The sequence below is a fragment of the Engraulis encrasicolus genome, chromosome 20 (assembly GCF_034702125.1).
Source record: "Engraulis encrasicolus isolate BLACKSEA-1 chromosome 20, IST_EnEncr_1.0, whole genome shotgun sequence".
In the NCBI taxonomy this organism is placed as follows: Eukaryota; Metazoa; Chordata; class Actinopteri; order Clupeiformes; family Engraulidae; genus Engraulis; species Engraulis encrasicolus.
This window is the reverse complement of record NC_085876.1, coordinates 160,576-185,822: the sequence shown is the minus strand read 5'-3', so window position 1 is coordinate 185,822 and position 25,247 is coordinate 160,576. Positions and strand designations below refer to the sequence as shown.

The following is a 25,247-nucleotide window of genomic DNA, read 5'->3' as shown; positions in this document are numbered from 1 at the left end:
AGCATACCATAGGCCTACATATTGTGTTTAACCTTTAAGAGAGTGGGTTTTTGAGCATTCTATAAAAAGAATGTGTTCTATAACAATGCAAGATTCTACAATTCCATATTGTATTGAATGACGCCCAGAATTCTATAGAACTTTCACCGCCCGAACATTCCCGTCACACCGGTGTGATGGTACACTCTTAAAGGTACAATAAAAAGCCTGTGCGAGTGTGAAAACGCGAAGGATTCTGGGTATTTTCTATTGGTAAGGATGCAGCAAGTGCAGGCTTGAAAACTATTTATCAAGAGGGCGTGGCACTTCACTTCAATTTGGAACAGAATTTGGTGAGCCATAATGAGGAAATGGGCATTATGGGCATTATTAAAAATGGGCATTATTACTAGCAGGTATCACGCTAATGAGTGGTGTTAAAATACCTCCTGACCCACTCTGCACCAATATTGGTTTCTTTGTTGAAACCTGATCCCCAAGAAATAATTTCCATGTAGTTATTACTTTTATTTCTCTAATTGGATCAGATACTTTTGCTATGGACGGAGCAAACACCACCCATATTCAAGATGGATTAGAAATACCATTTCATTTTTGAAACTATAGAAATGCACGAGTTTAGAGAACTTGCACAGAACATTAAGACCACCTAGTAGAATAGATGCCCCTCTCCTTTTTATGTGCATTAGCTACCATGGTCTACTTGAGATAAGCACAAGGCCTTGGCCCTCACCTTGAAATCTACCTCAGGGACTGCTTCAGCTTATCTGAAGACTATACTAAACCAGTATCTTCTTCTATACAGGATTCAGTGTTCCTCCAATAAAAAACATTTGTCCTCTGCTAATACGATGTGATTCCAGTTCAAACTGTTCTCCCAATGATGGAACAAACTACCCACCACTACAAGATCAGGGTTGACTCAAACTCTTCTTTCCAGGTTGTGCATATAAATTATTGTGTCCTCTTTCGTAAGTCGCATTACACGAAAGGGCCTGCTAGATGTAAACACTTTTTAAAATTGTAAACAATGTAAAACTTGCAATAATGTAAGACCAGTGCCATATTTAGTGCTATCCAGTGCAACAAGGGTTGCCTTGATCTTGAATTAAAACTCAGGTTAGTATGTTAAGATACTACTGCCATCTTCACCATTTGAGGCCTATAAAATGTAACAAGTTAATGAAAATATTATTTCATGATTATTATATGATTTGATGCAAATCCATCCATCTGTTGAAAGGTTATGTTCACCATCTTGAAAGTTAGTCAGTTTGAGCATGTAATATTGTGTGTTTGATAACCTTTATTGTTATTGGGAATAAATCAAGATGTTTTTTTTTATGTAAACATACTCTGCCCCCATTACAATGACCAGGATCTCGGAAAAGGCTGAAGAAAAAATACAATTATTCTCTAGTACTTTGGCAGAAGTTCCCGTTTAATAGGCACCACAGTTTCAATGAGCTGCAGAGTTGCAATACCTACTCTGGCCACCCAGCGCCACCATCCTACACGGTGCACCTTTTAAAGTTGGCCATCCATCTCTTTTGCAGCATCCCAGAGGTCAGCATGGGCGGGATACTGTTCAGGTACATTCTGAACAGTGCGAGCTGCTGCCGCAACAACCTGCCCAGCCTCCACCTCATCCTCCTTCCCGTTCCCTCCCCATGTCATTGCGCTCGTCCCAGCAGCCCAGCCGCCCGGCTTCTCAGCTCAGCCGTGATAGTTTCTGGATCTGACGGCTCATTCTTAGGAAACTCGCTTGTCGGTGGACCAGAGTTTGTTCTCCCGACATCCGTTGTAAAGGGATTCTATTGCAACAAATGTCGCTACAAATGTCTGAAAACACTAATGTTATATAAACTCAGAGTACACCGAAATGCTCCGAGTTTGTGTTTTCGGAACCCTGAGTTGAGTACCCATTCTTTGGCACTTTCCTGAGGCGGAGGCCAGGGTTTCCGACAACCAAGTTTCAAAAGAATGCACCATGACACTGCCAGGGAGGGGTGTCCAAATGGGGGCGTGGGGGATGGGCTGGGCTGAGGGGGGTCCATTGGAGCTGGTTGTACATCGGGCCCCAAATTTGGTTCTACGCACCTTCCCCCCAGGACTGTCAAGAAACGTAACTGCGAACTTGGATGGATGTGACGGATGTCTGTGTGAAGTACGTACATTATATTATGCAGTACGTACATGATGTCGCGTGTTTACGATTCATCTTTAAGCTGCTTTTGTCCTATGGTCAGGCAGGTTCAATGTGGTTTTTTTTAGTACCTTAACATCCAAAATGTATGCTGCCCATTCACATATGTCTTTTTCGTTAACTCCCACCAACATTTCCAAGTATTCATTGTGGCTTGGTAATTTACAATTTTCATACATGAATAGACGGATCCTTGCCATGTAAAATCTGCCATTTTGAATTACCAGTCATGGATGTCTTTGGCTGCAAAATATCACATTAGTAGTAGCCTATTTATTAGTTCATTTACTTTGGTATATACTGAAATGTGAAATGTGGAGTAGCATACATTTGAGAGAAACCTGTGAAAATTACACACTGCACATTTTAACTGTTATTCCAGTTGCATTGCCACAACACATAGCCAAGCTGAATACCGGTATGTACATAGGTGTGGAATTTGTGAGTAGCGCATGAATAAACACAGGGCTGGACTGGGGAAGAAACAGGCCCTGGGCACTTTTGGCTTAAAGGGCACCCCCTTATTATTAGCAGCGCAGAACTGACTCACCGGTGGGCCCCGCACCCTCGTGGGCCCCTATTGTCAGAAATGTAAAAAAAGAAAAAGAAAATAGGGGCCCACGAGGGTGTGGGAACCACCAGGAAATGCCTGCTATGCCAGATGGCCAGTCCAGTCCAGTCCTGAATAAATTCATGAGCAGAGCATTCTTGGTCAAATGAGCTTAGGCTCTAGCTATTTTCTGTGGGTGCACTATCAGTCACTTATCAGTGGGCTTGTAGTAGGAGCTTGTGAGGATGTCTTGAATAAAGTTTAACCCTTTGAGGAGTACCATCACAAATATGTGATTAGAATTTTGCCAACATTTTGAGTTCTCATTATGATGTCATAAGGACTTTGCAAGATTTTTTAACATAGATGTCAATGGGAGCTGAAGAGTGTTCAAGTAAAATTCTAAAAGAACTGGGGGGAAAATCCTTACTCCTCAAACGGGCTTTGGCTCTACACTGTGTGCAGAATTATTAGGCAAACGTGTTTTTTGACCATATTGTCTTTTTATGCATATTTTCCAACAGCAATTTATATGAACATGAAAGCCTATTGGATTTAAGCATTCCAGGTCATGCATATTTGTATAATAAGATGGGGGTGTGGTCGAAGGTGCCCAACACCTTATATCAGGTGTGCATAATTATTAGGCAAATTTGTTTTCTTCTGGTAAAATGGGCCACAAAATAGATCTAACAAACTCTGAAATGTCTATTAACAATTTTGAAGTGTTCTAGAGGGATGTGGCTGTCTTGAAATTAGCAAGATGTTGGTCACGTTCGCACAGAACTATCAGATGCACCGTTACAAAGTCATCAGTCTCTTAAGAAATGTCACTGCCAAACATTGAGAAGAATTTAACGTGAAACTACAAAAAATGTATTACCCTGCAGTCCTATCATATTCCAGAACACAAACCTACACAGAGTGTCCAGAAGAACAGGGTATTGAGCGCTCAGAGACATGGCCAAGGTAAGAAGGGATGACGGCAGACAACCATTCAACAAGTTATTTAAGTCAAGACTGGGTCAACAATACCTGTGGACAGAGTTTTCAAAGGTATTATGGACTTGGGAAAGTGACTCTTGACAGACAGGGTGGATGAACCCATGGCTGGATCTTTTAGAGGGAGAAAATTGCATCTTTTACGAAGACAATGGTATTTATGCAGTAATCTGCTGGTATTTGAGTGGTACTCAGTAACTGATCTGAGTGTGCACATTACTGATCTAGCCATAGGCTCATCAACCTGGTCCATTATCAGTCACTTTCACTAGTTCATAAAACCATAAAAAAACTGTCTAAAGACATTTCTTGACCCAGTCTTGACTTAAGTTTCTTGTTGAGTGGTCTTCAGGTTTCAGCCTGTTTTACCTTGGCCATGTCTCTGAGTGCTGAATACAATGTTCTTGTGGACACTCGATGTAGGTGTCAGTTCTGGAATATAACAGTACTGCAGGGTAATAGTTTTGTGGTAGTTTCATCTTCAATTCTTCTCAATCTGGCAGTTACTTTGTGAGCACATGTCATGTGACACTGACGGCTTGTAACGGTGCATTAGATGGATGTGACCAATATTTCAAGATAGCCACACCCCTCTAGAAGACTTCAAAATTGTTTATAGTCTTTACAGAGTCATTTCCCCAGAGGAAAACAAAGTTGCCTAATAATTATGCACACTAATTTTGCCCTGATATAGGGTATTGGGCTCCTTCGATCACACCGTCTCTTATTATACCAATATGCATGACCTGGAATGCTTAAATCCAATAGGTGTTCATGTCCATAAAGGGTGGTGGCGGACAATATGCATAAAATGGACGATATTGTCAAAAAACTTGTTTGCCTAATAATTTTGCACAGTGTATTCGCTGTGGATGCACTTCAGTGGGCTTCTAGTAGGAGCTTGTGGTGATGTTTTGATTAAAGGTTTAAATAAAGTAGGCATTTTGTAATCCACTGGAGGGCATGTATACATTTGTTTAATGATATATTAAGTCTCATATTGTTCAATAAAGCTGCATTTACCCATTGATTAACCTGCATGAAAAGAAGAATGCTTTTGGTAGCACTTTCAAAAAATGGGGGAAAAAAAAGAAACACAAACAGTGGTAGGTAGGTACACCTAGGAGTGTCAAAACACATAAGTATATTTGTCAGTAAATTGAAAGAAAATGGGATAATGGTCTAACTTTTTAAGGACTTTTCATGCAACAGAAATATTAAATATACTCAACGTAGGTAATCAGAAGTCTTGGTACAAATATGGAAGCAATGTGATGATGCAGGTAAGGTCAGAAGAACATTGAAAAAAAAGATAACTTAATTTGTGGTTTAAAAACCGCCACTGAAGTGCAACACTAGTAACTATAAAATGGCAGGACCAAGGGAGAGGAGAGAGTTCTGCAGCTGCGATTGGCTGTTGAAAGTTCAGGGTTAATGTATAATGTTGTGACATTTCTTTTCCCTTTCATAGTGTGAAGTAAGCCCTTGGTGGCAACTCTGTGTGAGATGATGGGGGGTGGGGGTGGACTAAAGCAGTTTTACTTAAAATTACATTCCACCATTTCTAGAAATATGCTCACTTGACATCTCCCCTGGAGTTAAAGGAAGAGTCCACCATTTTTTGATTTTCACATATTTTCAGTATTTCCAAGCATTATTCATGAATGTGCATATGATTTTTGTCCATGTGTTTGCATTGCCTGCTGCAGTATACTCAAATTAAACGTAGGAATGCAAGTCTATGGGAACAAACAAAACATTCTCAAATGTACTTATAAACTACTTTAAAATTAATGTAAAATTCACCAAAGTGCAAAACGGCTATTTAATCCTGTCCTGTGATCACCACTAACGTTCCCATTTACTTCTAGTGATTATGCTAATAATTCTGATCCAATAAATCTAAGTACTGAAAACACTGAGAAGAAAATGATATGGACAATGAATAATGCTTGGAAATACCGCAAATATGTGAAAATCAAAACTGGGTGGACTGTTCCTTTAAATGTTTGCCGTTCTTCCAGCTGTTCTCTTAGGCAGGTGATATAACCAAGGATTTCCAAATATGATAACCAAGATGAATCGTTCTATACTTCACCAATACAACAAAGTGGGATCAATTCCGGTTTCCTAAATTAACTTTTAGAATGTTCCCCATTGAACTCCTTTCGTTCTGAACACCCTCTAGTCTGCTAACCCTTTGAGGAGTACCATCACAAATATGTGATTTAGAATTTTGAGTTCTCATGATGTCATAAGGACTTTGTGAGATTTTTATCACAGATTTCTATGGGAGCTGTAGAGTGTTCAAGTGAAATTATAGAAGAACTGGGAAAAAGTCCTTACTCCTCAAAGGGTAAAGGGGCAGGACAGCTCCTACGCATGCATTTTAGAACCTTACGGTATGTGATATTGATTCGGGAAGAAACTCCTTATGGACAGCGTATTCCTTATCAATCATCTGTAGTATTACTCTTAATTCTTGGGTTTCATTTGACGTCACACTCTTGAAATCTCTTTGATCTACCGGTGCTGGTGGGCTACCTGAGATTGGAGCCATTGAAACCCATGGAAAAGTGAGTTTATTTTTTAACAGCCACAAACTATTTTGTGTTAGACCTACAGGAATCTAAGCTTTCCATAAGTGAAAACGGCATGTTCCTAGCCTCTATCAATCCGAAGGTTGCGACGGTTAGTTTGGCTAAAGATAAAATGTTTCCCCCTTGATATGGAGATAAATAGAGGTTTGTGTTACGTATGTAAACAAGCATGTCGTCAATGAGAATTTTGTGAGTAACTGCTAGTTGGACCTATATGGTTCAATGATGCATGGTAGCTTCGGTGTAAGTATTGTGCTGCCATGACACTGAGAGCGACTGGAAGGACAGAAACTAACACTCAAATAGTCTAAGGGCAGTCATGGGTAAGCGGTTAGGGCGTCAGACTTGTAGCCCAAAGGTTGCCGGTTCGACTCCCGACCCGCCAGGTTGGTGGGAGGAGTTATTAACCAGTGCGCTCTCCCATCCTCCTCCATGACTGAGGTATCCTGAGCCGCATTGCTCCCTTGGGGCGCCATTGAGGTGAGGTGCACAGGTGAGGCATAAATGCAATTTCATTGTGTTCACTTGAGTGCAGTGCTGTGTCACAATGACAAATGGGAGTTCACTAGCTCAAGGTGAGGTGGAAAGTAAGGTTATTTACAAAAATGGTGGAATGTTGCTTTAAGATGTAAAATTCATAGCTATCTGTGAACACTCTTGTGTGATGAACGCATGAACGGAATGCAAGCCAAGACTTGCTTACTTAGGGAAATTAACCTTACTGATGTTCACATAAACAGTATTTTTTTTCAAAAGTAGTACAATAATACTTTTAAGCCCAGCACAGACAAACCTTCCCACTCACACACTCACTTTACACAGTTGAAACAAATCCACAAGTACACCCACATGCTCACTGGATTTAGAACTCAGAGCTCTGAGATTGATATGCAAAAGCAACAGAAATAAGCCAATGTAAATCATTCTCTGGTGCAAACATTACTAACACTAGAATTCTACCACAAAACTGATTACAGTAAACTGAACCAAAAAAAAAAAATCCAACAGGTAGATAATTACCTCCACTGAATCGATGCCATCACATTACCTTCAATGACAAAGTTACAGAATATGGCAAAAAAAATAAATAAAGAGAAGATGGTGATATGTACATAATAATAAAACACAATCTTCAGCCTGTTTTAAATAAACGATCATCAGTAACTTGGAAAAAAGGAAAGACTTCTGGCATTGTGTCCACTTGGTCCATTCTTGTCCTTTAGTGCTTCACTGGATTGACGTGGGAAAGGAAAAGGGTCAGGCTGGAGGCTACATATTACTGCGTTGTAGAGCTGCTTTTGAAGGTGTGGAGTGTAGGATTCTGGACATTTAAGCCATCTCTTCCCATTTTTACTTCTCTCCCTCTTTCCTTTACTGCGCCTTGATGTGCGCATTCAGCAACACTGGATATGTAACACATTCAAGAGTGACCTGTGCATTTGCGAAGGGAACAAAATTCAGGTCTTAAGTGGAACACTAGGCAGGGGTGTGGTGGAGAACATGCACAATTCCCGAGGAGGGGAAAAAAAATTGTCTTGTCGTCTTACTAGTCCAAAAAATCCTGTTGGATATTTGGGGGTGGTCATGGCAATGGTGGTGGCAGGCCGCTACAGAGTTATTGAGCACAGAGCTGAGCCGTGACGCGACGTGCTGACCTCAGTTAAAGAACAAGTACGCAGAGTGACATGCAGAGGACCCTATGGTTTGGCAGGGTTTTTTTTTTTTCATTTTATATATGCATGGTCCTTGTGCAAAAAAGGGGAACATTTGCTGCTGCTTTTGTCTTCGAATTCAACAAAAGAACGCCGAACAAAAATTAGGAATGATGAGATGACAACCTTCATGCATGGTTTTTAGTTTAGTTTTGTTTTGCTTGTGGCTCAGAACTGCGAGGCGCTACTGGGGTCACACTGTAGTAGCCTCACGATGGATGGATCACTCTTGGCCCCCTTGATGAACTCTTCAAGGGAGAGCTTGCCTGGGAGGGAAAAAAAGAGCAAATGGAGAAATAAAAAACAATTTACAAGTGGCAAATGTCAGTCAGTTTACTTTGAGGGTTTACATGAGTCTTTTTTTATCCCGTTTCCTTGAGTTTTGTTTGTTAAAGTGACAAGTTACAAATGTCAGCCAGGACACCATTTCTTGACAGTGTCGTTTGCTAACTAGTTCCTATGGGAAATTGCATTGTAACCAAGTAAGTTGCTAACTTAGTTAGCAACAACACTGTCAATAAACAAGTGACAAATGACAAATGTCTGCCAGGACAGCCTCGAAAGCATCGTTGCTAACCAGTCAGCAACTTACTAGGTTTCCAATGGGAAATTGCATTGCAAAACGGATTGAAAAAAAAAAATACTGTTCTCTTACTTTGACAGGCTTAAGGGTGGCACAGTTGTAAATTAAAATATGTATAATAGGGATAAGAAATGTCCATTTAATTAAAGGTGCACTGTGTAATATTTTTAGGAGTGTATTTCCAGAATTCATGCTGCCCATTCACAAATGTTACCTTTTTCACGATTATAAGTAGTCATTATGAGGTGGATCTTCATGTCCGCCATTTTGAATTTCCAGACATTTGCATTCATATGCTGCTGACAGTTGAGTTAAAACTGACATGTCTCAAAAACACTTTTTAACCCATTGTGTCCTGGAGTGATATATGCTCTGCATTAAGGTCCTTGAGATTTGAGCTGTTTCATTTAAAATGTGGGTATGTTAGAGCTGAATGAACATATTCTAGTGCAAAATGAAGGTTCTAGCTTTAAAATGTAACTTATTTCATGTTTTTATGTGCTTCGGAGGCTGAGGTTTTAATAGGGAGAGGGCACCTTTTCCCAAAAAGGGCTTAGGCCAAAAAGGATTAAAAGAGTAATTTTGAAATTGTTGGGCCACCCTTCAACAATTTAACAAGGAAGTTTTATTTCTCAAACCAGTCTCTTCCTTTGGAGTATTGTACCTTTGCACTAAGTTGGTAGCTAGGCCGTGCCCTCCTAGTGACGCAACACCTTCAGCGTTGCTTCTAGTCAGGCCAAGAGCAATGCAAATATTGTTTCTGAGCTCCCAAAAATTGGGAACTCCTCCCACTTTGTTTGAAAGCAAACAACCAATAGCAAGCCAAGGGAGGTGGGTCAACCATGCTGTTTGGGAAATGTTAATCGTTTTGCTCTTGGTCAGAGCAATTCTTTAAGAGATTTGAAAGTCGATGATAATCATGTTACAAAGTTGGGGCATTGTATGCACCCAAATAATTAACGTACCATCGTTGTTCAGGTCCATCTGTCTGAAAATCTTGTCGGTCCTCTTCTCTGGCGTGGATTCATCTTCAGGCATCTTCATGACCGAGGACACCATTTTATAGATGGCCTGAGAGAGAGAGAGAAAGAGAGTAACCCAAACAAGCAGGAAGAGCAGGCAAATCGTTACACAGTGGATAGAAGTACCAAAATTGATATACATTATTTTTAGGGTGTATCTCATCATTTAAGGAGTGCCGCAAATTTGAAGTTCATTAAGGTCATTTTTAAATGGAAAACCCAAGATGGCTTCCCAATAGTGCTGCACAATATATCGAAAACCCAAGATGGCTGCCCAATAGTGCTGCCCAATATATCGAAAAAAATGTGCCGTTATCGCGATATCACGGCTTGCAATACACGTAGCGCAAAAGTTGGTTAAATTACGATACCTTCAAAAAAAGTTTTACATTTTTAACAACCGCAAATTTGGTGAAAAGGTTAAAAAAGGTATTAAAAAAGTTGACATTTTAAGTTGATGCTGTATATTAGCCATGTTTTGTCCTAATAAACATAATGCTCTCAGTTGTTTTATACATAATAAAGTGTAGAATGGCAAGTAGAGAGGGGTAAAATATATGTATGTATTAAATATCGCGAGTAATATCGATATTGCGGTATACAGCAGAGGTGTCAAAAGTAAAAGTAAAAAAAAAGAAACTGTTTCCTTCCCACACAAGTAACTTATCTGAGTAAACAGTAGCCCTGTGTACTCGTCTTACGATCAGCTAACTGTGCACTGGTTCTATCAAGTTTGTGGTGGGTCCTTGATAGGTTTTCAGTGTTTTTCAGTAACGACACAGTCTATCTATCCCATTAGTTACAATGGAGTAAATGGTGTAACAGCTATGTAATGCCATGTGCCAGTGTTGTAATTACACCACAAAAGTACTTTTACTTTTACTTTTGACACCTCTGGTATACAGTCATGTTATCGTGTATCGCATAGTTCTAATATCGTGCAGCCCTACAGCCCAAAACAAATCAATACTTGTAAAATGATACATTGTATGGATGTTTCTTGCACGCCTTCCAAGGAGCGTTGTCAGTTAAATTAACGCTCACACATGATGTACAATCATTTGCGATTGCAGAGTTGGTTTGCTAGTTCCCAAAAAATCTTTTTTTTTTTTTACATCTGTGATCCAGAACGTTATGCTTTAGCATGAATTTACATATTCATGAATATCCCCCAAAACAATAATTTTGGTCAGTTTTGATTTGAAAATGGCAGTATTTTGTTATTATTCACAATTAACCTTGCGTCCCAACTTCTATGGAGTTGGGGTTTGTAGTATACCATTGATTCTTATGGGCCGTGGCGGTCGAGAGGAAAAAAAATATTATCTCTGTTGATTAGTTATCTTATGTCTTGTGTGCGTCCAGAAAGGAGAGTAAGTTACACTTTCTTATTTGGTGTTCTTATGTGTTGTGATGTACTCTTAGGCAGGATTTATGTTAAAACATTTCTATCTGCCGTCGTGGTGCATTTTTCATGCTTATGGTGTTGATGTAGTATGTGTAAAATCAGAGGCGGCTGGCAGTCTGTCAAACAGGGGAGGCTGGTCAATTACAATATGTCCAGAACAATTTTTTTTTGTCGCAATTTTGACGCACATCTTCAATTGGTGGTCCAGATCAATGACCCCACATTAAAGGACTCTTGTTGAAACAAATAAACAAATTTGTTGGAAAGCTGGTGTTTTTTACTACACATATTGTTCTTAATTATTTGAGTGTAGCTCTTTGTGATAAATCTTGCAGCAGTCTGTTCTGGAATAAACACGGGAACTGACCTGTGGTGGGGATTCTAACAGAGAGCTGGTGCTACTATCACATTATCTAATTCAATTAATCATTATCCCCCTTATATTCATAAGGAAATGTTATTTAAAAAATATACGTTTTATTATCATCAGGCCTACCTCCGCCACATAATTATGTGAATGAGTTTGTCTGGGTTGTCTTTGTTCATTACTGGGTGCACAGCTTACCACTAGGGGGCGCCAAATCTTTAATTATTTACTAGACATTGCCAACACAGTAGGCAAGGACTCGTCACTCACGCGACTTTTCAGTTAACCAGTTGATCAGACACCACAAAGGCTCAAAAGAAACGGTTGTTCTTCCCTACCTTTTTCACCAAGTCAATATTAGGCAGTGCTCTGCTCTGCTTCTTGATATTCATTTTCTCCTCATAAGGACTGCTGGAATTTGCCAGAATTTAATCCACAATGCTTGGCATTTTGCATAGCTCTCTAGCTTTCTTGTAAGCTAGCCCCCCCGAAAAGTGACTCGTCACTCACGGGACTTTGCAGTTAACCAGTTGATCAGACACCACGAAAGCTCAAAAGAAACGGTTGTTCTTCCCTACCTTTTTCACCAAGTCAATATTAGGCAGTGCTCTGCTCTGCTCCATGATATTCATTTTCTCCTCATAAGGACTACTGGAATTCGCCAGCATTTAATCCACAATGCTTGGCATTTTGCATAGCTCTCTAGCTTTCTTGCAAGCTAGCCCCCTCGAAAAGTAGGCAACCTCAAAATTTTGGAATTGGGAGATTAAAAAGGATGAGGACGTGCCACTATTAAGACTTTATTCGCAACACTAGATTTACAAGAATATGTACACAAAACTGGAATATACCGCAATGAATAGCTTCCTCACGACGAGACTTCTCTGTCAAATTAATAACATATCCGCATGTCAAATACTGACACAGATTTTTTTTTTCATGGTTCACCCAATCACAAGTCGGAGCTCCAGTCTCCTGTCCCGATCGCTCTCACGCCCATCTCCCTTCACTCACACTGAGGCTCAGTCCTCCAAATAAAAAAAAAAAATCTGGGCAATAACGAATGAACATTTCGCATTTTGCCATTGACTAGCACATAATCACACATGCCATTGAAGTCCAGTGAGACTCCACTCACTACCGTTGCCATGAGGGGAAAAAAATACTTCAATCAGACGTTAGATGAACCGCAGAATCGTATTACCAGAGAGTATCTGTTATTACTGCCTGGTTTTATCAAGTTGAGCACATTCATCTATGGACCTGGATATGGAATAGCAATGTTATTAATTTGGATAAAGTGTTGGGTAAGTTACTTTTTTAAAGTAATTAGTTACTTTACTTTAGTTACTGCTTTCAATTGTAATTTAATTACTTTACTTATTACTACATTTAAAAATTAACTCGTTACTTATTACTTTACTTTACTTTTTCGCGGGAAAAGGGATTTTAACCAGTGTAGTGCCACAACTCATAATACACCTGCTTCCCCAGGTAGTAGGCCGGCTGTGTAAATGGCCTAATATTTTAATGTGTGCAAACTGTACCTCTATGGAATCCCTCATATAGGGCCTAGGCCTATTGTCATGCTCACATCTAAAATGCATGTCATGAATGCCCTGTAGTAGAGGTCTGCGCGGGACAGATTTTCCAGTCCCAGTGTTCGGTCCCGCTCCCGCCCGCTCCCGCAATGAATTGTGATTTTCAGTCCCGCTCCCGCCCGCACCTGTAATAGTTTGTCCCGCTCCCGCCCGCGATTCCCGCATGATTCCAACACTGGCGGAGCGGGCTGGCGCGGGACTGGAAAATCTGTCCCGCGCAGGCCTCTAGCCTACAGGGCATTCATGAAATGCATTTTAGATGTCCCGCGCAGGCCTCTAGCCTACTGCTCAAGGCAATTTGTTTCATTAGTTTGAGAAATTAAACACGCTGTGCTTAGGCTGAGCACATTAATGGCCGATTCTTAACCGTATAGTGCATGACGCACGTTAGGTGGCACGAGCTGCAATAGGCTACAGCTCCATCACAGCAATACCCAACTAACCTACCAAAATCTACTGAGGATATTAAGAATAATACATTGTGCATAATCTTATATGCCACTCATCACGTTCACATATGAAATAAAAATATAATACAATAAAATTAATCATTTTAAACACAGTATGATGGAGCCCCACCCCACGAGTGCATTTGACCATAATAGCAATCGACAGCTCACGTTACAATTAATTTAAATGCAAACAAGCGAAAAGGAAAAAATATTAGCCTGCCTTTTCTGAATCCAGAATATTGAAAATGTAACATGTAATCCTAATAAAAAAGTATTATTAAAAAAGTATTATTATTTAAGTGGGCTAGCCGTGGCCTGTCCCCCGTGGTGCATATCCTGAATAAAAGGAGCGATGGATTGCGCTAGGCTACTGAACCTTTCCGTCGTTTTAAGCAGTAGGAGAAAGTGGTTGTTGCCTTTGCCAATGTTTATAATAATAACAATATGATATAGTCTAATAATTGAAATAATAATAGTAGTAGCAGTAGTAGTACTAGCCTACTAGTAATATTAATTATAATGATGAGAACCATTTGAAGGAGAAAACAGTAGACAAGCATTTAAGTCCAAGTGGAAATTTTATATTTATTTTTCAGCAAAACATTTGGCTAACCCAGCATTATGTTATAACAAAACACGGTCCTGAATGCCGTTGACGGACGCTCCTCATAAAACAAAAAAATTCAACAGTTGGCTACATAGCCATCACTATTTGACATCTGCATATTTCGAAACTAGTTGGCCTTGAGCAGTGCTTAATTTGTAAATCACAAGGTACCGGAACGCAAAACACATATGACATCACAGCGATGATGAGTTGGACAGAGGTCCCGGAACACTCAGAAAAAATACCTAGGCTACAATTACGCAAACTAATAAAAACGGGGAAAAAATGATTAGATGCAATTCCCTGCATTTTAACGACATTGAGTCCCATGTCAGCTCATATGGAACCATACTTTTGTTTCTTAATACAAGGGACGGTTGGCAATCCAATGGCTATTTTAAACAACCGGCATAGTAGCCCATTAAATGCTGTAATGACAACAAGTTACCAATATTTTTAGTTTGATAGTTAACTTTATGCTTAGTAGTTTCAGCAAATGCAGTGCATGGATATGCTTTCCCCATGAGGTGAAACGAAACCGAAGCCGGTCTTCTTCTATGGAAAGGACAGTGGCTTTCCAATTGTTATCCTTTCCCCGTATTCACACAACGTTGGCATATGCCTATTAAACGTTAAATCCACGCTTTGTTGGCGACTTTGTTGCATATAATTTGGCTAATCCGCTGTTGCGATATGCCACTTCACTATTTCAAGGGCTCGTGCACTGATGGTAAGCAAGCGGCAAGAAGACGCGATTTTCCCGGTAGACTTGGCTTTTCACACTGACTGTCTGCTCGCGCTGCGGTCCGGTTGAAAATCCCTCCAGCCAATGTTTTATTTGGAGCGTGTTGACCCTATTTGAATGAAATATCACATTGTCTTTGCTGTTTTCGTGCTCAAATTGACTTGTAAGCAACTGTCGGGTCTTGGAAGGGAAGGAAACGCGCACACACACATGCAGAGCGCTCGAGAGCTGAGGAAGATCTCATCCTCTCACCTATCTGTCTTTTTTGCTACATGGCTGATCAATGCACCAACCGTAGCCCAGGTGCCACTAGAAATGAGTATGTCAAAAACCTTGTGTGCCGACCAAAATTTGACGAAAACTTTTAAACAATGTTTAAAGCCATGCTTTCCATCTCATCCGCTCATATGAACAAACAACGAGGGGCAACTTCATGTAGCCTACATTTAATCAGATACTCGGGATGGAAATGTAGAAGATCCATAAATAGTTATTATTCTTAAATGTATGGGACAAGCAGTAGGCTATCAATTGTGCTTTCCTCACCAAAATAGCCACACAAACGATGGACTGCAATAAGTGGGGTGGTCTCGACTTTCGTCTTCATTGGAATGTTGTTAAATTTTAACATGGCCTCCTTAAAAGTCCCCAGCGCGCGCGGCTTTGTATGAAGAAAAAGAGAACATTGCCTAAAACGTGGGCAACCTTGCATGTCAAATAGAAAACTAGAATTTTATAATATAAAAAAAATATATATTTGTTTTTCAGCAAAACCCAGCATTATGTTACAACAAAACACGTCCCTGAATGGCGTTGACGGATGCTCATCATATAACAAAAAACAAAAAAAAATAATCTCTCATTGAACTCCATTGATTTTCATTGTGTTGCTTTCCATGATTACAATGACCCTAAACATACACCTAAGGCCAAAGTTGATTTTCTGGAGAGGTGTGAGTGAATCAGTGATTAAGTATGACACCCGATCTGCGTATTTGAAGTGTTTTGAAGTGACTTATCTGCTCATTTTCACATTATGTTCGATAGGCGACAAAACTTTTGTCTTGTCAAAATCTGCCCTGTCTGTGTTCATTAAAGGGTCAATCTTTCTTTGGTGCATGAAATTTATTTTTGTACATACATTTTCATTCGGGAGGGTTGTAGCTTTCATATGAGTGACTTCTGAAGCCAAGTGATTAATTGAAAGTCAGGTTATTAGCTATTATTCCAAACAGATGGGTAGGCGACAACTCTTTTGGAGGAGAGTGTATGCTATGTCGCTGGGTATGGAGGGAGTCTAAAGCTTGCCTGCCGCGCTAAAGATTGACCCGCCACGGTGTGTGTAATTCGTATAAAAGTAATAGCTGCCCTGCTAGGTATCTCCTGGAACTATTGGCAACCACGCCCCGCAGTTTGATGTGTGGGGATTCGCCGTGATTGGTTGTTGCACCATCCTATTGTGGGGTGTTGAGTGCAAAGACAACTTAACAGACAACCATTTATCCCACCCACACTGCTATCTAGCTCCACCAGACTGCTGTACAGCTGTGTGCGGTAGGGGTTTGGCTGCCAGGCTAGACCTGAAAAGTAAAAAATGAAGAAATGCTGTAATCTCGCCATAGGCCTACTGGGGAGCCGGCACTCAGATTCCCTCCATGAGCCTCCGCATAATCCCACGATTTTGCACACTCAGGATAAAACCCTGTTAAATTTAACTCGCTAATCCCAGACTAAAAAGTACCCTGCCTTGAAATATTTCTATTCTCTCATGCCCCTGCTTCTTTGAACACTCCCTTCTGTATTTTTCATCATACCTACTACACTCACTAGTATTTGTCAAATCAGATGTCTGTCACCATTCCCATAGCAACTAGTTAATGTAGATCAGTGTTACCTGTTGAACTATGCTTGATTCAATTGGACAACTATAATCAGGTTGTTTGGTATATCATGTGGCACTACATTGTAAATGAATCCAGGTTGCCCATTCCTGATCATGATATTGATTAGTCGATGTCTTAAATAGCATGTTGACAACACCATCATCATCAAATATGCTGATGACACAACCATCCTTCGGCTCATCAAAGAAGGGGACAAGTCATTGTACAGGTCTGTTATTAACAACATCATTGACTATAGGGAGACAAATGACCTAATCCTCAACACAGACAAAACGAGGGAAATAATAGTGGACTTTAGGAAACATTCTCGTCCCCTACACATTAAGGGGACAGAGGTGGTGAGGGCCAAAAGTCATATATTCCTAGGCATGCAAGTAATATCAAACCTGAGCTAGAGTTTAATTAAAAAAAAAAAAAGAAAAAAATTACAAAAAATGCAGCTTTCAACTTGTTAAATATATATTTTTTCCTACTTTTTTTTGCCTTTTTAACATTCTTTCTAACCTTTTTTGGGACTCCCAGAGCAGGGAAGATTTTCATTGTATATATATGAAGAGCTCTTTTCCAAAATGAGATATATCCATTTTATAGAATGTTGGGAAATTGACATTTTTGTATTGGACATTCCATTGAATTGCATTACAAAATGCATTTTATAGAGGTTTTAAAAGAAGGTTCCCAAAACATTTGAATGGCGAAAATTCACACATAGATCATAGGACTTCTTAATCGTCAATTCCAATATTAAAATGCAAAAAGTCAAAAATGGTGGATATAGCATTTTGGAAAAGAGCTCATATGTTTCATATATATACACATGACAAATACAAAATCTTGTATCTTGTAACACCACATCGATTGTGAAAAAAGCCCAGCAAAGGCTGTTCTTTGTTAGGATGCTTAAGAAGGCTGGACTGAATCACCGCCCTCTCACCCAGGCCTACAGAGGACTAGTAGAGAGCATCCTCACCACAGGCATCACTGTTTGGTATGGTAACATCACTACAAGTCTCTGCAAAGAGTAATCAAGACTGCGGAGAGGATTATAGGCACCACACTTCCATCTATGAATTCCATATACGTACAGCGCAGCCAGAAGAGAGCAGAGAGAATCATAAAAGACCCACTCCATCCAGCTAACTCTCTGCTCAGACACAAGCACTGCACGTACAACCTCAGACACAGCGGAATGGACAGTATCTCTACAAAAAAACTTTTTAAAAAGCTTCTACCCAACTACAGTCAGACTAATGGCAAAGAAAAACATGACGGAACATTTTTTATTTTTTTATTCCTTTGATTTTTTATATAACTTTTTAAATGTCTTTTGTCTTTTTCCTTTTTCTATATAACTATTTAAGTATTGACTCAGAGGGCCTGCACAAGAGTTCCTATGTGCCTGGGCTACTTGTCCATGCACAAATGGCTAATAAAGAACTTTGAACTTTGATTTTGGTTTTGGATATGGACATTATGGTATGCTGTCAATAGCCAAAACTGCCACCACCGGCAATGCCTCTGCTTAATTGTCTTTCAAGTTGTTTTACGTCATGCCAGTGTTCCAAGTGCAGATTGTGAAGACATGGCATGGCATGCCAAATGCAGATTGTGAAGATATATTAGTGCAGTTTGCAGTCTACTCACTGTGACAGCGACGGTGAGAGATTTTTTTTTATATATGAAGAGCTTCTTTCCAAAATGAGATGTATGCATTTAGGAACATTTTGGGAAATTGCCATGTTTGTATTGGGCATTCCATTGAATTGCATTGCAAGGGTTTAAAAAGTATGTTCTCAAAATATTTGAATTGCAAGAATTCACACATAGATGATAAGACTTCTCATTTACGATATTAAAATGCAAAAGTCAAAAATGGTGGATATCTCGTTTTGCAACAGAGCTCTGCATATGTGTTTTCTCACTTTTGGAGTCTAACCAAGCTAATATAATAATAATAATAGCGAGGCCCCACAGTGTGCAACTTGTGATCCACCATCTCCAATGGATACTTGACCCTGGCTTTCTCTCTTGGACTATTCCACAGTGAGTGACTTCTGACACTCCTTGACACTTTTTGGACACTTCATCACTTTGTTTTTTGGCTGCTCTGGGCCACTTCGCTGAGGCACATCTGATAAATCACTGTTATACTATTCACCACCCACTGATGTGTGTGTGGGTGTGGGTGTGTGTGTGTGCGCGCACATGCTCTGGTGTGCATGTGTGTGTGCGGGATAAACTCTACTACTGTCTGACAAGTGAGTGTGAAAGAACTGGAACTTGCATGTATTGCATTTGCAGTCAATCTCTGTCCTGTTTTTATTCATTCAGCCCTCACCAGGGCCGGATTATCCATAAGGGCCTGCAGCACAGTGCCCAGGGGCACCAGCCATTTTTTACTAGTACCACAAGACACAAACTTAACAAATATTGTTATTGAGGGGGGCACCAGTGAGGTGTAGTGCCCACATTGGCTTAAATGATAACTTCTACCAATTTCAATATGCTGTTGTATTGCTCACGCTACCCTTAACTTGTCAGTACCCGATGATGCTGCATTTTTCGACTCAGCCCTTTCTCAGATCTGAGCTAATCTAATGGGGCCAGACTTTGTTTACATTAAAACGTTCTTAACATAGGCCTACTCCAAATATTACCCCAAAAGGTATCGCTGTTTGCTAGTTGTCTGCTGATGTTGCATAACCCTTTGGATGTTATTGGGAATAAATCAAGATGTTTAAAAAAAAAAAAAAAAAGTAAACAAACGCCTGTCCCTATTACAATGACCAGGATCTCGGAAAAGGCTGAAGAAAAAAAAAAATCTCAGGTACTCACAAGTCCAGGGTAGTGTGAGCATTACAACTGCATGTCGAAATTGGCAGAAGTTATCCTTTAATACGGTCCTGGTCTCACCTGTACAATCTCCAGCATCTCGTCGCGACTGATGTAGCCATTGCCGTCCAGGTCGTACATGCTGAACGCCCACTTGAGCTTCTGGTCCAGTTTTCCACGTGATGTCACACTCAGCGCGATGATGAATTCCCGGAAATCTATCGTCCCGTCTGCGTTTGTGTCGAAGGTGCGGAAGACATGCTCTGCAAACTTGGAGGCGTCTCCATATGGGAAGAAATTTGCATAGATCTTCTTGAACTCTTCGACGTTGAGCGTTCCACTGGGACAGTCCTTCAAGAAACCCTGGGTAAAAGGGAGAACATAATGGTATACTTCTTTTAATACTTTTTTAATATAAATAATTAACATTCGTGTCTGTCAATTTTAAAGAAATACACACAGTCCTTCAAGAAACCCTGGGTAAAAAAGAGAGAAAATAATGGTATATTTGGTGTAATTATATGGATATTTTTAATGTAAATGATTACCGGTAATTTAAGTTAGAAACAAAATTCAAATGCAAACTTTTGAAAAGTTTGGTTGACAAGCTTGGACCAATTAGGTCCTGTTGCGCAGGTCATGTCACTCCATTCATAAAGATTGCCACATCGCCTATCCATTATGCCAGCTGAAACAACGCATAAGCGAGCATAAAAGCACTATTCGCCTTCAGAGGTGCATGTTGTACTCTATTACCTTGTCCCACACAAAAATTTAAATAACATTTATTGCCTGCGGAAAATGAGTAGTCTTCCGACACAAATGATATGTGAAATCCAGTACTTCTTGACTCGCTCCATTCACTACCTTTAAAAAAAATTGAGAGTTAAGGCCCAATGGACCGAAAGTAGAAGGGCGTGACAATGTGCCACTTTTTTCTTTCGTAAGATTAAGCTACCCGGGTGGGAACACAAAAAGCAATTGCCACTTAATCACATCAAACCTTATCAAACCTTTACATTTGGTTTCATGTTAATCAAAAAAAGTTGATGAGAAATTACATGAAATGTGAATATCCCACTGAAAAGTTAAATTTGGAACCACTGTGGCCAGAGCATTAAGTAATTGCACTATTTGTCACTTCATCACTTCCCTTAGTGGTCAACTACATAATCGAAAATACTCAAAGATCTAACCTGTTTTCCCCATATGTATGGGTGGTTTGTATTTCAGACAAACTTTGAAATATTTGAGTTATTGCATTAACACAAAAGACAGCGCAGAGATGATATAAAACCCTAATACACCCAACCCGTTTCCTAATTAGCGTAGTAGCTAGTAGACTGCAGCAGCTACCTTTTCAGCCTATTCAGCCCATCATTGACTAAGCATTGGTATTGAGGTTCTGGTGATGCAAATACAGGTCATGATTCAGCGAGTTCATTGCACTGAATTCTGTGGGAAGGAACACAGACTGTGACAGACCTCGCGTCAAACATGTGCATGTCTACATTCAGATAATTGTATCTTTGTTACATTGCATGACTCGATTGGCAAAACAAATGTCCCATTTCCCAAGTCATTCAAAAATGTATTATATTATTTCTTCTTATTATAATTATGTATTATTAGCATGCTTGTCAGTGGCTATCCGACCGTTTATTCTTACAGTATTCTTCTGATTCTTCTTATTTTAATTTTTATTCTACAATGCATCCCATCTTCCGCCCCGTTTGAGATAGAGCGCCCGTTCACATGCCAAAATGTTCGGCTCGGCCCGTAGTTTGGTGGGCGTTCTCTGTTTAGAGGTACCCTTAACGCTATTCCGCCACCAACTGGTCAAAGTTGGAAGTGCATTTCATACTGTAACTTTTGAACCGTAGGTCCGATTTCCATAAACTTGGTATCCCTGGAATCCTTGGCCAAGACGAATCCAACGCAATCCTTAGGCCAAGACGAATCCAACACACTCTATAACTCGCCATTTTGAATTATGTAGAACTCAATAAAAATGGTGCACCACCCACAATTTTTTGTCCTATTGTCACGAAAATTTTACGAGGGCATCTTCGGACTGATACATCTACCCTAAAGGACCTGGAACGATTGCTTACACCGTCTTCAAACAGGAGCCAATCAAAGTTGCCGGCGAAGACGCCCAACAGGAAGTGAGCTCATATCTTGGCAACTTGTATTAGAACCCAATTTTATACCCATGATCAACACTATCCCCAGAGAACACACTACTATTTTCGTGCAAATCTGCCGCTAGGGGGCGCTGCAATAAGCAAAAATGAGTTTTTGCCCATATTGACCCGTATCATCAAATGCTTGGCATCGCTGGAATCCTTGGGTCAAGACAAATCCAACGCACCCTATGATGTCATATTTACCATTATAGCTTTCCCGACATTTTGACATTTTCAAAAAAACAATAAAAATGATGCTCCGCCCACATTTTTTTTTATCAGACCACCATTGGATTATTCCGCACGGAATTCATTTACAGAGCAATAGCTGAAAGCATCAGTACACAGCAGTCAATCAAAATTGACAATAAAGACACACACACTGTCCAAACAGGAAGTTAGCTCATATCTCAGCAACCCCTTGATGGATCTTAACAACATTTCTTACACATGATCTCTAGTACACAGATAGGTCTTTCAGGCCGACCAGAATGGAGCCGGTGTCGGTGCCCGCACCAGTTACGTTCGGCACCAAAGTGCTTGTCTGCGAACCGTCCGTGTTCATACCGGGCTCTGAACTTTTTCTGCACGTGACTTTGTTACCTGGATGAACCTGCTGACCGCCACGCTGTCGTCACGGTTTGCAGAGAAAAACCTAGTATTTTGCGGTTTGCATCGCGAACCAACTTTCCGGTTCGCGAACGCCAATATCTGTGGCATGAACACGGCGGCCGGTTCACGATTAGGTGTGGGAACCAGCACAGTTGTCAGTCGGCTTGAACGCGCTACCAGAGGGTACCTACCGATTTTGGTGCAAATTGGGGGGCGCTACAGCTAGTGAAAATGTGTTTTGGTCAATATAGTCAGGGTGTCTGCAGCTTTTAACAAGTGAAATTTTAGACTTTTTTAGACCTTTTTTAGACCATCATGGGCAAAATTTTAGACCTTCGCGGAGTAATAAAAAATGAAATAAAGCCAGATTGTGGTCAATTGATACGCGCGCGCGCACACACACACACACACACACACACACACACACACACACACACACACACACACACACACACACACACACACACACACAAAAGCACACACGCACACACACAGAAGCCGACAGGGGAGGGGACAGTTGACCCGGCCCCAGAGAAAGAGGCCCCTCAGAATTGGGACCCAATTGTATTGTATTTATTGAGAGGGGGGCCCTTTCAGATGATTTAGCCCCGGGCCCGGTAAAAGCTGTCAGTGGCCCTGCACACACTACACTACACACACACACACACACTAGTGCATATTATAAGCATAAAGAGATCTGATCATAAATGACCAGTGAGAAGGTGCAATGCTCGCTTTCACAATTTCAAGTTATCAAAGCCAGCATTTGTGAACAGCCTGTCTTTACATTGCACTGACTGAGGTTTTTAAATCAAAATGTGATTGCCATGTGTGCAAGCCTATATCAAGAGGACCTAACCAAGATAGAAGAACAGAACATGAGCTAACACCACTACTGCCATAAAATGACGTTTATTTGTTTCATCTATTGGAGGTGTCCAAGAGAACGTCTTGTGGCAGTTAATACTAATAACAAAATAGTTCGAAATTTTGACCAACTCAGCCCATGCCACTCAATCCAAAGATTCATGCTTTATTCGTTTTAGGGGGGTTGTACCAGAGGTCTCACGCAAGCGAGAGTGTAACTTGCATGACAGCTCAAGAGCGCGACGCGAGAAAGATTCTGCCACGGCGCGAGAGTCGGTAATGCGCAGCTGGCTACGGTATTCAAAATCTAGGGCTCTTTTGATGTAGACGTAGTTTAGGCTTAACATATTTTCAAGCAGCATAACGTGAAGCTAAATGGTGATCAATTCATAAGCAGCAGGCAAAGAAAACGCAAAACGGGGTTATAACAATTAAATCATCCATCAACATAGCATATCTTATCCATTTTGTTAAATGAATTGCACAATATGTTTCATGTGCTTTGACTCCTGAGGTCTTTCAAACATTGACGGACTGACTTTGAGCTAATGAGAAGTGCATGTGACAGCACACACGAAACGTTTGTGCGTGGACATGACCGTAACAGCTCAAATGCCCACCAGTTTGCAAATTGCTGCCACAGAACCAGCACAAAATACCAAGGCATCAAACAGAATAGGACTACAACAAAGGCACTTCCATGGGAATTCGACTGTTAAATCACTCATAATTTCAGATTAGCCACACACACACTGNCGCTACTCTCTTTCGCTCGCACAGACACAATCAAGCTTCGCCAACGTTGAGGCTAACAACTACGCTAGACTGCTAAGCCACAGCCAACACCTGACTATTCCATCACCACTGCAAGGACTAAAAATCACTTCTTACCTGCAACGATTCACACTGGTGCTGACATATTCCCTTGGCTTGCACTGTCACATTTGTCTTCTGTTTTTAATCGACATCCTTCCAAATAGAAATCCGTTCTTTTTCAATGAGGTGGTGACTGACTTCCCTCATTAGTTAACTTCTTCCAGGTGTTTAAGACAGTCAAGAAGCCTAGTTATCTAATGTATGGCCAACGCAAGGCCAATATCGCTTTTACAACGTCTAGATATAAACAATGTCTAGATATAACACCACTAACGTGGGCTTTCTAGTCAGACTGTGCGGTGAAAGGGGAGGAGGAGCTACAGTACATTTCCGTATAACATCTGTAGTTTTATTATTGTACGTTACAAACAGCAACATTTCATGTAGAACTACACAGACCATAACTGCCACAATACCAGAAAAAGTGGCGTGGAAAAGGACGTAAAAACAAAGCAAAACAGAACAAATAAACATTAATCCTTTGTCGATATTTTGCATTGAAACGTAGGTCTTAAATTACTCAAACTCAATTTTAGACTCAAGAGCAAAAAATCCCTATATTTTAGACTTTTTTAGGCCTAAAATGGATAATGTGTAATTTTAGACTTTTTTAGACTTTTTTAGACTCCGCGGACACCCTGTATAGTAGATGCCAAACAGGAAGTTAGCTCATATCTAGATGGTTAACTGTATCAGAGAATCGTATATGAGAGTGAGATAAAGCAGGCGGGTTCTTTTCCGAACGCCCCTTTAGGAGACCTTCGAATAGGAGACCTTCTGAGTCTTGAGGTAGAGAATATATGGAGTCCCCTTAGCGCTGTAGATGGCGGTAGCGCACGTCTTGTGCAAACACCACGAAAAGAGAAGATGAAGGAGGGACAACGCCCCCTTAGGAGACCAAATTTTGAGCACACGCTTTTGCATTGAGTGGGCGTGTGTCGATTCCTCTTATTATATATCCAACCTCTTTGACTGTATGTTGTGCCTGCATGAAGGGCAACGCATGCATGAAGGGCAAGGCATGCAGGAAGGGCAAGGCATGCAGGAAGGGCAACGAATGCAAGACGGGCAAGCATACTCAAGCATTTTCTGTGAGGAAATGCAATCTAGTT

At 40.5% G+C, this 25,247-nt stretch overlaps 2 protein-coding genes across 5 annotated transcripts in view; one reads left to right on the top strand and one right to left on the bottom strand.

Annotated features, from left to right (window-relative positions):
• LOC134436102 (keratinocyte-associated protein 3-like) overlaps positions 1-25,247 on the top strand; it is a 123,250-nt gene that overhangs the window by 29,540 nt on the left and 68,463 nt on the right. For 3 of the 4 annotated variants that reach the window (XM_063185137.1, XM_063185136.1, XM_063185135.1), the window contains one exon: positions 1,557-4,792. The exons of the other annotated variant lie outside the window; for it this stretch is intronic. In XM_063185137.1, coding sequence (XP_063041207.1) covers positions 1,557-1,742 — 186 coding nt within the window. In that variant the 3' untranslated portion in view covers positions 1,743-4,792. Of the gene's footprint in view, positions 1-1,556; positions 4,793-25,247 lie in introns of those variants that run through there. 4 annotated transcript variants of the gene reach the window in all.
• hpca (hippocalcin) overlaps positions 8,197-25,247 on the bottom strand; it is a 51,549-nt gene continuing 34,498 nt past the window's right edge. Inside the window, exons 3-5 of the mRNA XM_063185139.1 lie at positions 19,673-19,954; positions 9,619-9,724; positions 8,197-8,336 (exon numbers count right to left, since the gene is read on the bottom strand). Of these exons, the coding sequence (XP_063041209.1) occupies positions 8,239-8,336; positions 9,619-9,724; positions 19,673-19,954 (486 nt within the window). The 3' untranslated portion in view covers positions 8,197-8,238. The remainder of the gene's footprint in view (positions 8,337-9,618; positions 9,725-19,672; positions 19,955-25,247) is intronic.